General features: G+C 40.8%; 1 protein-coding gene across 5 annotated transcripts in view; it reads left to right on the forward strand.

Moving 5' to 3' along the window:
- LOC126356140 (proliferation marker protein Ki-67-like) overlaps window positions 1-13,133 on the forward strand; it is an 80,177-nt gene that overhangs the window by 34,463 nt on the left and 32,581 nt on the right. For all 5 annotated transcript variants that reach the window (XM_050006852.1, XM_050006853.1, XM_050006854.1 and 2 more), the window contains exons 5-8: window positions 3,878-3,991; window positions 5,913-6,413; window positions 6,496-7,474; window positions 8,317-8,486. In XM_050006852.1, coding sequence (XP_049862809.1) covers window positions 3,878-3,991; window positions 5,913-6,413; window positions 6,496-7,474; window positions 8,317-8,486 — 1,764 coding nt within the window. The remainder of the gene's footprint in view (window positions 1-3,877; window positions 3,992-5,912; window positions 6,414-6,495; window positions 7,475-8,316; window positions 8,487-13,133) is intronic.

Raw genomic sequence — 13,133 nt, forward strand, 5'->3', positions numbered from 1 at the left:
TCCTGTCAATCTGTTCAAAATCACTGTTGATTTGCAGTTCTGGTAGGTTTGTTGCTAGAGGACACACACACGACATAATCCCACAGAGAAAACTTGAATAGGTCTGGGTCAGGAGAGCATCGAGGCCATAACATGATGCTGATCATCAACCCCATCACAACCAATCCATTAGTTTCTCAGTCTTCTGTTTAAGAATCCACGAACATCATAATGGAAGAGGGCTGGAGCACCATCCTGTTTGTTGGTTGATGAAATCCAAACTGTTGGTCTGCAGTTGCAGCATGATCCAATTTTCCAGCATGTGTAGAGGTGTATCCTGTAATGGTATTTTTGCAGAAGAAAGGAACAGTAAGCTTTTAATTGTGGGATTGCCAAGAACACCTTAAATTTAGGTGAATCTTGAGTGTATCATTGTACGTGCAAACAAAAATGACATTCGGCGCAGTGGCTGTTGGGAGCGACTGCAAAGGCATTTCCCATTTACTGTCACTTCCATCGGCCAGCGTGCTGAGTGCCAACTTTGTTTGCGCATTTAATACAGCATAGCATGGGGTTTCTCTGCCTCCACCCCCTCAAAGATTCACATATTGTGCGTGTTCACTCTGCCACTAAAAATTAATGTTGCTTCATCACTAAAGCTGAGTTTGTCATTAAACCCATTCTCTTCCAAAAGCTGTTGCAACATGGCGAGGGTCTGACTTAGTCTTCAGGGGTCAGGGCTTGTAGCAGTTGCAAAGGGTAAGGCTTCAGCTTCTGTTTCCTTAAGCTCTTCCAGGTGGTCGGTTGCAGTATGTTCACCTGTCTGCATGCTCTGTTCGTTGACTTCTATTGGCTACATTAGCAACTTATCTCCATGGGGGCCAACCGTTTCTTCACCCAGTGCAGGCTGACCCATTGATTTCTGCTTGCAGAGCCATCCTGAAGTTTTAAAACTGTGCATACAGTCAGCAAATTGAGATGAAAGTGCGGCTGCTATGATACAAAACTTTTTCTAATTTTCCTGTATAAGTGTTGAATTTTGTGACAATATGTTAGTTTGTGCAGGTACAGTGAATAAATGAAATTGCTATTTGTGTAATTGTGGGGAGGGGGATGAGTATGGTAACACCATTATAAGAAAAGTTAAATTACTGTAAGAGTGTGGATCATAAACTATATGTTTGAAACAGTATGCAGTGTAAATATGAAGTTGAAGCCTCAAGTAAGTCATTAATCACCTCCACAAAGTTAAGAAAAATGACAGCCAATGGACAGAGATTCAGGGAAGAACTGAAAGACATTGGAAGTATGACACTAAGAGGAGAATGGATTTTTTTAGAAAGGCTCAAAAAGTTGAGTTGCTTGTCTGTAATTAGTTTGTGATTTCCAGTCATAAATTGGTATTGGGTGACTTTGTCATATGTCTATGGTGAGTTTTAATCTAATAATACCTCACCATTATGAAGGTTAGTAGACACAGCAACATTAATCTCCTAGATTTTGCTATTCTCCAATTGATGTCACAGAAAGGATAGCAAATTGAGATTTTTTTCTATTTGCAACAAAAAGCCCTGGGTTATCTTCATGTTATTATTGTCACTGAATCTTAAAGTCCCGAATGTAATCGGGTAATTTAAGAGGTGCTAGAGAGCATCCATTCCTCTATTTGTACCATGGCTGCCACGTTTTGATTGAGGTGGATGTCCTTACTGTATGAAGCTTAGGATAGTTGAAATCAAATAATATGCTTTCAGTCTCTTTTGTATTATTGTTTGGGCCATTCTTAGGGAAATGGATGGCCATATTAATCGTGAGGGTGACACATTGAATTTAGCAGCTCAGAAAATGAGGGTGTGATTATACTTAATTAGCGACTGAAAGTGATGACAGTTCATCAGGTGACTGGCAGGTGCTTGCCAGTAGTAATAGATAAATGTCCACTCTGCACCACCCTGCTCTTCTAAGATTTCCATTAACAGAAAATTGTTGTGAAATACATGTTTTCATTTTATATGTATACAGAAGCTTAAAAAAAAAAAAAAAGATAAAAAAAGTCTCGGATATGATCAAAGTTCAGTGCCCAAGTACATTCTGGATTTTATTAATGGTGATGTTCAAAAAGTGTAACTCAATAGTTTGAACTTTATACGCCTATATGGAATTTCATTCATTACAGGAGGTTTTTGGCTAATAAAAAAATACTGATCCTGTAACAATTCATAAAAACAAAAACAGTGTGGGGTTAGGGGACACTACCCACTTTTGCCAATATTGGTTTTTATAGTAATTGTGTCATAAGAGAAAGTCCTGGTACATTATGTGCAAGGCCTGTTCAAAAAATTCGTAATTTCACACCATTGGTGTGTTGGAGCCAAATACAGTTGGCATCCATGCACGCACAGTTTTTAATTTGTAACTGCGGGGATTTCATTGTTGTATGTCTGTTAGTTATTGTTCAACGCTGTATTGAGTAGGATGTTGTACAGCTTGCGAATTTAGAGATAACATAATTAGAGGAGCAATGTGTCTGCATTAAGTTTTGGGTGAAACTCAAGACAATCTTTATACACACACACACACACACACACACACACACACACACACACACACACACACACACACACACACTAAATGCAAAGAGGTTGGACAGAGATGTCAGTCAATGCGGAAGTACAGAGGCAGAGACTTTGAATGACAGATGAGGTACGAGCGGCGGCAACTTGAAATTAGCGGAGGTTGAGGAAGCTTTTGCAACCCAAGGTTGCCTCATCAGGAAGTGTTTGTGTGTGTTTTATATATATTGAGCTGTGGGAGTAAGGTGGTGTTGGGGGCAGGGTAGGGGTGGGGGATGGTGAAATGCTGCTTGTGGGAGCATATGGGGACGAGATGGGGACGGGGTAGGGCATCTAGAGGGAGGCAGTAAAGGAGAGAAGTAAGACTGTGGGTTTGTTGGTGGGGTAGAAGGCTATGTAGTGCTGGATCGAGTAAGAATTTGTGTGTTTTAGAGCATTTAAAATGCAACTTCATTTGTGCTCAGAGAATTTGTCTTCGTCACTCTCCTTCATTACCTTTGGCTCTTCGATAAGTGTTAGCAACATACAGTTGTTGTTTGTAATCACGCTTTTTAACTTAAAGCACCTACTAGTCAACCGGAAGTAGCAGAAAGTAATGCATTTCTTTGAAATACTTGACTTGGCCAGGCAAAACTATTGTTTAACTTACCACCCACCTTTCCACTGCACAGATTGCAGCAGAGTATTTGTAGGTGCGCAGCAATGTTAGTGTTCACCCATGTCTTCGATAATAATGGAAGACAAAAAACGCAGTCATCAACCTTTTTCTTTGATTTATTGACACTGCACCCAAGCTTTTTGGTGTTGCACAGAGCACCGCAGTTTGATGGCCAAACCCACACCCACAGCACAGTGCTGCACCAAACTTTAGTTTTGCACCGCTTAATGGCATTGTTAGGGCTGTACAGTTTGTGTTAAAAGTAGCATCCTGATAGTTGTTAATAGCTAATGTATATTATACTACAGTATAAGCTCTTTTCCACATTATACAATAAATTATTAATTAAGTCTCAAAATTTGTATTCTGTGGCCCCATTAGACGTATTTTGCTTTATACAAACAAAAAAGGCATGTAAAGGTGTATACTTTTACAGTTTGGGCAGATTTCCAAATTACACGCGTTCTGCCTTGAAGTTTTACTGTATAAAAATTGTTGTTCCATTTATTGTGCCCATGCTTCTTTACACTTGCAGCATTTCTTTATGCTTTGTTGTTGTTGTTTTTGTAATAAATGGATTCTATGTTAATTACTTCTCACTATTAAGTTTAATGAGACAGTATATTTTTAGTTTCTTAGTAGTAACTATGTGCTTCTTAATTTATAGGAAACATCACACTCTCTTAGGACGTGGGTACTACGTAGGTCAGTAGGGAACAGCTTGTCAAATCGCACCCGGCATCCTGCTAAGACGCTGGAAGGAAGGCGGAGTACTTCTGTGGTATTTATTGAACTATTTATGTGTATTAATTGTTGTTACTGTTAAGTTGTATTTTAAGAATCTTATGAAAAGTATAGTTACTATTCACCATGTTGCAGAGATGCTGAGTCACAGATAGGCTCAAGAAAAAGACAGAAGGTGAGTTTTCAGCCAACAAGGCCTTCATAACTGGCCCGCTCACAGCCTGGCCTCAGCGGTCAGAGACTGGTTTTGTACGTGTGTTTTGTCTCTTTTCAATGAAGGTTGTATTGGCCAAAACCTCGCTTTCTGGCAGTCTCTTTGTTGTGCCTATCTGCAACTCAGCATCTCCATTATATGGTGAGTAGTGACCATCCTTCACAGAATATTGTGCATTCTATTGTTTAAGTTGTATATTGTTTAATGGGGAAAGTAGTTTTGTGGACTGCGTTGTGCCTGATATTAGTATTAATGGTTTCAGTCTGAATGTGTCTGATGTTGGGTCAGGGGAGTGTTGTCATGTCTTTACAATTTTTCTCTTATTTGTGCAGCACGATGTGATTCAGCAATGGAGGAATATGGCTTTTTTTTATATCAAATGTAGTTATTGCTAGGTTTCAAATTAGTTCAGTTAATGTATTGTGCATTCTGGTATTTTATTGAAGTCTGTCATAGCTATTATTAAATTTTTGAGTGCTCAATTATAGTATGGTGAAAGATCTTTACTCGTGCACCTCTGCCACAGTAGTAAAATCCCCTATCACATTGCCATCAACACAGTACTAAAGAGATTTGAGAATGTACTTAGTGCTCGTGTTTCTGCTGCAGCTTCCAGTATTCTGTGGAAAGAGGGTCTCCTAAAATTACTACAGTCAGATTCACAAATGGCAGTGGTCAGCATGCAGGTCGAAGCATGGACAGGGTTTGTAGTGTTTATGCCATTTTGGCTGAGCTGTTGTAGGTGCTTCAGTCGCAGGTTCGAATCCTGCCTCGGGCATGGATGTGTGTGATGTCCTTAGATTAGATATGTTTAAGTAGTTTCTAAGTCTAGGGGACTGATGACCTCAGATGTTAAATCCCATAGTGCTTAGAGCCATTTGCACTATTTGCAGTGTTGCCATTTCAAAGTGCCAGTTCGGTTATGTGCATAGAGGGGCTTCGCAGTTGAAGAGAGTTTTCTGCAGATTGTCTCTTGCTTACCACCGGCAGCCATTAAAACTCGTAACAAATTGAATAAAAATTCACTAAATACTTCGCTATGATCAAGTTTCTCACACTGACTGACTTTCACAGCAGTGTGCTAAGAACACTACTGAACACTTACTGGTTGTAGGACAGTGTGTGATGCCAGGCGCACAGCAAGAGTCTAAACTCTACCACCCTTGTTTGTGGTTCCATCTATGAATGATGCTCTCAAACTCTGTCAGCTCTTAAATAATATCCTGTGTGATAAGTAGTTCAAAAGTTATCCTGGATAAAGAAGAATTGAAGAATTGAATTCCACAGGAATCTACTTGCATCATTTACTTTCAACCTATATATTGCAGATATTCTTCTAATAGCAGAGTGCACGCACAAGTTTATATCCCAGATTTCTTTCTTAAGCAAACAAATGATGTGAAATAAAGTAGAGGCTAAGGCCCACGTCAGCCGTTGTGGCTGAGCGGTTCTAGGCGCTTTAGTCCGGAATCGCGCTGCTGCTACGGTCGCAGGTTCGAATCCTGCCTCGGGCATGGATGTGTGTGATGTCCTTAGGTTAGTTAGGTTTAAGTAGCTCTAAGTCTAGGGGACTGATGTTAAGTCCCATTTGAACCACTTGCATCCCATAGTGCTTAGAGCCATCAGCTAAGGCCCACTACTGTTGGGAATAAGGAACGTCACTCATATGTTCCAAAACCAAGTCAGGATGTCATCCAGTTTGTAAATTTGTTAAAATTGTTCTAACATCTGTTGTTAATTTCAGGTTAAATTTGGTCCCCAGGATTCTGATCAGTCTGCAGTATCAGATGACAAGACTCCGCGCTTAGTAAATGTCTCCCGTCGTACCAGTGTTACAAGTTCAGTGAAAAAATCACTGCTAAAAGTAACACCACATGTAAGAAAATCTGGTGGTGCCTCTACTGTACAACCAATTTCTTTTGAAACACCTCACACTGTTACATCTGTTATGAGTGACAGTGTTTCTGATTTGGTGGAAACACCAGTGTCAAAAACATCACGTGTAAAGAGATCAAGTATATCTTACAGTGTCACCCCTCGATCGCGAAAATCAGTGCAAATGGGAAGACACTCTCACAGTGTGCCATCGCTAAAAAAGACTCCTAATGCAGAGGAAACAGTTGCAGTTTCTTCCCCAAGAAGGTCCTACAGGAAGGACCCCTTAGAAGTTTCGTCAAGTGTTAAATCTGCAAATGCTACACCAGATCGGCAGTTTATTGGAGGGGAGACTCCAGGTGTCTCACAGGTACAACCATTGCATTGTAAAACGTCACAAACAGCAAAAAGTTCCTGCTGCAGATACTTCTAATATATATTGTTGTTTTCAGGTTGAAATTGGTGCCCAGGATTCTTATCAGTCTGCAGTACTGGATAACAAGACTCCGCATTCAGTAAATGTCTCCCGCCGTACTAGTATTAAAAGTTCAGTTAAAAAATCGCTGCTGAAAGTAACACCAAATACACGAAAATCTGGTGGTGCAGAACCAATAGCTTGTGAAACACCTCGCACGTTTAACTCGGATATGCGTGATAGTGTTTCAGATTCAGTTGGAACACCAGTGTCAAAAACATCACGTGTAAAGAAGTCAAGCATATCTTACAGTGTCACCCCTCGCTCGCGAAAATCAGTGCAAATTGGAAGACTCTCTCACAGTGTGCCGTCTCTAAAAAAGGATCCAACTGCAGAGGAAACAGTTGCAGTTTCTTCACCAAGAAAGTCATATAGGAAGGAAACCTTAGGAGTTTCCTCAAGTGTTAAATATGCAAATGCTACACCAGATGGGAAGTTTATTGGAGGGGAGACTCCAGATTTCTCACAGGTACAATCGTTGGGCAAAAGATCACAAAGGTATAGCCAAAAAGTTCCTGCTGAAGGTACTTCAGCAAACATAGTACAGTCTCCAGATTTATTCTCGTCAGATCAGATGCCCTCCAATGGAGAAGTGGCACAGCTAAAAGAATTGCAGAAATCGTCTGCATCTGCTATGGCTGAAAGACCCAAAAGAAAATCAGCTGGACTGCTGCTCGCGCACATTCGTGAAAGTCAGGAATTGTTTTCTCGCAGCCGTAGAAACTCTACTCCTTCAGCAAATACTGACAAAATAAACACTAGGTCAGCAAGAGCTTCAATGATTGTGCCTAAGAAAAGCAAACTTTCTTTCACGCCCATATCGCAATCAAAAACACCTCGCAAGCTTAAATCCCTTCGGGCAATGTCGGCAAAAGCAGCCAAGCGAAGATTGACTGATGTAGACCTCTCGGAGATTGCTGCTAATAAGCTAAAAGCTAAATCACCTAAAACTCCAGGTGTGTATAGTATGTTGTTTTTTGTTAATTTCCTGAGAAAATTTTTTTTACAGTAGTAAGGATTATATATGCCGATTTGAGTGTGTGCAGTTGCACCTTATGAATTTTGTATGGTGGCAACTTATTGCTGTAAATTATCTCCTCAGTTCAGTATTTAGGTAGAAACTCTGATTGAGAATAGTTGTAATAAAATTCATTTTAGTTTGAAAGCTTGCCTGTCAATTTGAAACACGATTTAAAAAATATATAAAAAAATAGGTTTCCTTGCCACTGGTAATGGCAGTTCATAATACCAGATATCCAAACTAGTATGTGAAGTTTCTAGTAGTGTTGTTTAGTGTAGTTTTCATGGCTTACATGTTCTAGTAATAGTTATATGGTTATATGTCCATCAAACTTTTCTTGACTCTCAGATCAAAATTGCAATTCTAGGGCACTAGCAAGTATCACAGATTTGACATCCAACAATTATGTCAAGGAAAGTTGCTACTGACACTATAGCAGAGATGCTGAGTCTGCAACTCAGCATCTCCGCTATATGGTGAGATTTGACATCCAATATTTTAGCTGCATAAGTGGCATTACCAAAGAATAAAATTAATTATGCTACTTTGCATTAGTGAAATAAACTCAGAGAACTGGAATGATTGTCATTAACATTAGACCCAATGAGAAATAAGTTATAGACATTGTCATTGAGACTTGTCTAAATGTACATTCCATCAGATGTTGATAATTTTGAGTGAGTGTTACGTTAAATAATCAGCAGTCCATTATGACATTGTATATGTACTCTAGGAACTACATTGACCTTGTACATTGATGATGCAATTTTGTTGCAGATAAGAAGAAAATGGCAGCTTTGCTTCAGTGTCATAAGCCTCGAATGCTCTTTTCAGAAGTTGTGAAGAAAACTCCAGTGAAGAAGAACATTGTTGCCAAGCTGCCAACAGTGCCAATAAGTAGACGTAGAAAGGTGCTCAAGAAACCCAAGGTTCATACTCCAAGAAAGGTGAGCGGAGCAAAAAAAATATGGACTGCTTATACAGTTTGTCATGAATTAGTTTTGGTTGTTAAATCATAGATTTCAAAACAATATTGGTGTCGCATATGCCGAACAAACCTGTCATCCAACCCCTTGTTAGTAACATGAATGGCATTGCTTGCCCATTGTAGGGCAGCTGCTGCAAAAGCTAGGTAGTACCTACTCTACTCACTCTCGGGAGAAGTGCACTTTTCGATAAACAGGGTGATGGCATATATAACGCACCCCGTTCATGCAGTTCTGCATTAGTCCCAATTCACAAAGCACTGTTATCACTTACAGCTCCGTATATCTTCCACACTAATTTGTGTTTCCATGTGTCCAAGGCATTCCTAATTTGTATTATTGTCCACGCTTCTCAGCCACATGTAACACCCCCTTCAGTGTCAAGGGCTAGTGTAGACCCGTGGTTATTCCTAGGTGTCTTCTTACTTAGCGAAGCTTTTATGTTTGACAGGACCATTGCTAGAACACCCATCAGTTTTTGCTCATTTCACAGTCTTTCTTTCAATCTTTTGGCATAATTACTTGTAGTCTCCTTTCAGAGTTTAACTTTCATAGATTTTACAGAAGTATGGGCCATTAGAGGAACGATATCTTACGTGATACTTAATCTACCCATTGCACACTGTGATCCTTTGCTCCAGTTAGCTGATGGCAGAGCTGTAACATCCCCATGTATGCTAGGGAGTAGGTGCCTGTCCAATCTGGGACTCCGGGCAACAACTACAATGCCAGGTAGCCTTAGCCTTGTTTTTGCCTTTGCAGTGGCGGTGTGATGCACACAGAGGGGGAGTATCCAATTGGAGTAAGGGGCATTGGTTCAGGTGATAGGCAGTGAAATTGATCAAACTCACTCATATCAGTGGCCATGCCGACACAGCTGTGTCAGTTGATAGAAAGAAAGGCTTTAATGCAAAGGCTTAGAACCATGTGGTGATGCAGTTGTTGGTGACACCATGAGACGAGTCAGGCAAGGAGATATAGAGATGGATAGTTCACCCCAGTCCTTTGTATGCTGAAGAACTGTTGGAGAACCTTTTGCTACAGTGCAGCAACTGTTTTCGTGGAAATATGGGGGATTGGTTCAGAGAAGTTAATACAATAGAGAAGTCGAGGAATGGATCTTTGTTTATCAAAATATTGAATGCTAACTGATCACAGGCACTTCAGGTCTGTGACAAAATCAGGGATGTACTAATTACCATCTCTCCTTGTAACAAGCTCAATAGGATTAAAGATGTCATCTTCCATCAGGATGTGACACTATAAACAAATAATCTTGATTACCTAGAGTGGAGTAGAATCCATTTATTTTGTCCTAGTCTTTAGTGGAAATATTTTACCTGCAAAAGTTAATGATTTATTTCATAGCAGTGATGTTGGGCCATATTTTCCTCCTCTAATCCCAGATCCCAGAGGTCACACTCTTCCTCCCACTCCATTAATAAGGCTACTTGTGGGACATGTGGAAGGACAACGCATGAGGGGAGCCCTTGAGAACAACTTACTGTATTTTAAATCTGCCCAGAGTTTAAACTGCCTTGTTTGCCAACAAGTTCATTGCTAACACATAAAATACCTGGCTGTAACACTTAGTAGGCATATGAAATGAAATGGAATGGAATGACCACATAGGTTCAGTCATAGGGAGAGCAGGTGGTAGTCTTCGGTTTAATGGTAGAATACTGAGGAGGAGTACTCAATTTGCAAAGGAGATAACTTACAAATTGCCCATGTGACTGGTTCTCAAATATTGTTAAAGTGTGTGGGACCCGTACCAGATAGGCCTGACGGGGGATATTGAACATAACCAGAGAAAGGCAGCATAAATAATGGTCACATGTTTGTTTAATCTGCGGGATAGTGTCAAGAGAGACTGAAGGAACTGAACTGGAAGACTCTTGACGATGTAATCTGTCCTGAGACAGTCTATTAACAAAGTTAAAGAACTGGGTTTAAATGATTACTCTAGGAATTGCTGCAACCCCTATGTATCGCTAGCATGGAGATCATAAAGATAAGAATAATTACTGTACGCACAGAGGCATTCATGCAGTCTGTGTGTCTTTCCGTGCTCTATACATGAATGGAATGAGAAGAAACTCTAATAACTGGTACAATGGGATGTATCTTCTGCCATGCACCTCACAGTGGTTTGCCAGGTATAGACATAGACATACACCTCTCAGAATCCATAATCAAATGCTTAACTGCCGGCCGCTGGTGGCCGAGCAGTTCTGGTGCTACGGTCTGGAACCGTGCGACCACTACGGGTGCAGGTTCGAATCCTGCCTTGGCCATGGATGTGTGTGTTGTCCTTAGGTTAGTTAGGTTTAAGCAGTTCTAAGTTCTAGGGGACTTATGACCTCAGCAATTGAGTCCCATAGTGCTCAGAGCCATTTGAATCAATGCTTAACTGCCTCAGTAATGACAGCGTAACACGTTCTCTCTAATGTTTTCTTTGTGAGATTGATTAATAGTGACCTTCTGGATGTTCAGTGGAACTGTCATTTCCATTTTCTGCGCAATATTTCCCAATCGACCCAGCCATCTTCTTCAGGAACTGCAAGTTTTGCTATTATGTTTACTTGTTACCTGGAATCAGACTCTGAGCTATTGTTGGTCTCTCAGCAGTATATATAGTAGTTTGAGATTCCTGACTTGCACTGTCGTCTTCACATCCACTGTTGCTATCAAAATAGACACATTGGATAATCTGATAAACAGTGGTCAAGGATTAGATTTAAATAACACTTCAGGTCTTTCACTCAATTTATTAAAATGTCACCAACCATCACATCCATGGAAAATGGTGAAGGATTTTGTGTTTTATGATGTTTCTGTGCGTACTCCGTAAAATGAGAGCATCAGAGGGCGCATTTAAAATTGGGAATATAACCTGCTATAAGTAGCAACATGAGACCACCAATAGCTCACGGTCTGGTCAGTGTCAGACAGTGAGTACAGATACTTGCAAAACTTGCAGTACATGAAGAAGACAGCCTGGTCAGACATTGAAATATTGTGCAGAAAATGGAAACAGCTCAGGTGAACACTCAGTTCAGTATTAAGCGTAACACATTGTACAATGGAGGAAGAACAATGTTAATCCTATACTGAAACCAGGAAGAGACCCTTAAATTTAGACTATTTGACAATGAAACCTATGACAAATGGGTTCTGTAAATTATTTGAAGGAATAATCAGCCAACAACTGAGTTTCGTGCTGGGAAACCAGAGGGCATTTGTCACAATTTCAAAATGGGTTTAAGACATTCCGGAATCAGCAGTGTGCAAACTTTAGAGCATCACCAACACCACCTTGCTTTATATATATATATATATATATATATATATATATATATATATATATATATATATATATATATATATATATATATAAACCAAAGATTCTAAGACTTAACCAAGCGGGAAAGCGCCGGCAGACAGGCACAATGAACAAAACACACAAACACACACACAGAATTACTAGCTTTCGCAACCGATGGTTGCTTCTTGAGGAAGGAGAGGGAAAGACGAAAGGATGTGGGTTTTAAGGGAGAGGGTAAGGAGTCATTCCAATCCTGGGAGCGGAAAGACTACCCTTAGGGGAAAAAACGACAGGTGTACACACGCGCCCCCCCCCCCCCCCCCACACACACACACACACACACACACACACACACACACATATATATATATATATATATATATATATATATATATATATATATATATATATATATATATATATATATATATCATCTGCAGAAGGCATATGAAACCACTCACACTTTAATCTGCTCATTCTCCATCTCTTGGGCGAAGATGCGTTCCTGGGTGCAATTTGCACTATGCACTGCGCAGTGTTGCTATTTGCGGAGGCGACGACCGTGTACTTAATTGCACCTAATACCCAGCACACTATCCAGTCCGTTGTGATGGGGCCTCCATGTACCTTGCTGGTTGTAGCCCCCTGACAACACAGGGATCGCTCCACTGGGTGCCTGTGCCATTAACTCCCAACATATGCCAATGAGTAGATGCCCATCTCCCTGGGGCATCGGGACTCCCTGCAATGGCCATCCTGCCAGGTGGCCCTTGCTATGGCTGGGTGGCACTCATGGGGAGGGCCTTTAGTCGGAGTAGGTGGCATCAGGGTGGATGACATGCAATGAAGTTAGCAAATCATCTCTTGCCAGCCACAAGCAGTCTCTAACCATTTGAGGGCTCACTTTAAAGATAACATGTATGACTCCAAATCGCTCCCCTCCCTGGTCACACTATGGGAAGAACGAAAGGCTATGAATGACAAAGGTATTCACCCCAGTATCTCGTCTGTACCAAAGCTGATGGGGAATACTTTGTGTCTGTGAAGCGTCAGTTCTTTGTCAACCATTTAGAGGACAAGTTTGGGGAGGTGGAGGGCTTGTCCAAAATGCGGTCCGGGTCAGTCTTGATAAAAACAGCATCCTCTGCCCAGTCACGAGCCTTGCTCGCTTGTAGGAAGCTGGGGATGTTTCTGTTACTATCCCCCCCCCACCCCCATAAAAGCTTAAATATGGTCCAGGGCATTACTTTTCGCAGAGATCTTCTTTTACAGTCCGATGA

The sequence above is a fragment of the Schistocerca gregaria genome, chromosome 3 (genome assembly GCF_023897955.1).
Source record: "Schistocerca gregaria isolate iqSchGreg1 chromosome 3, iqSchGreg1.2, whole genome shotgun sequence".
In the NCBI taxonomy this organism is placed as follows: Eukaryota; Metazoa; Arthropoda; class Insecta; order Orthoptera; family Acrididae; genus Schistocerca; species Schistocerca gregaria.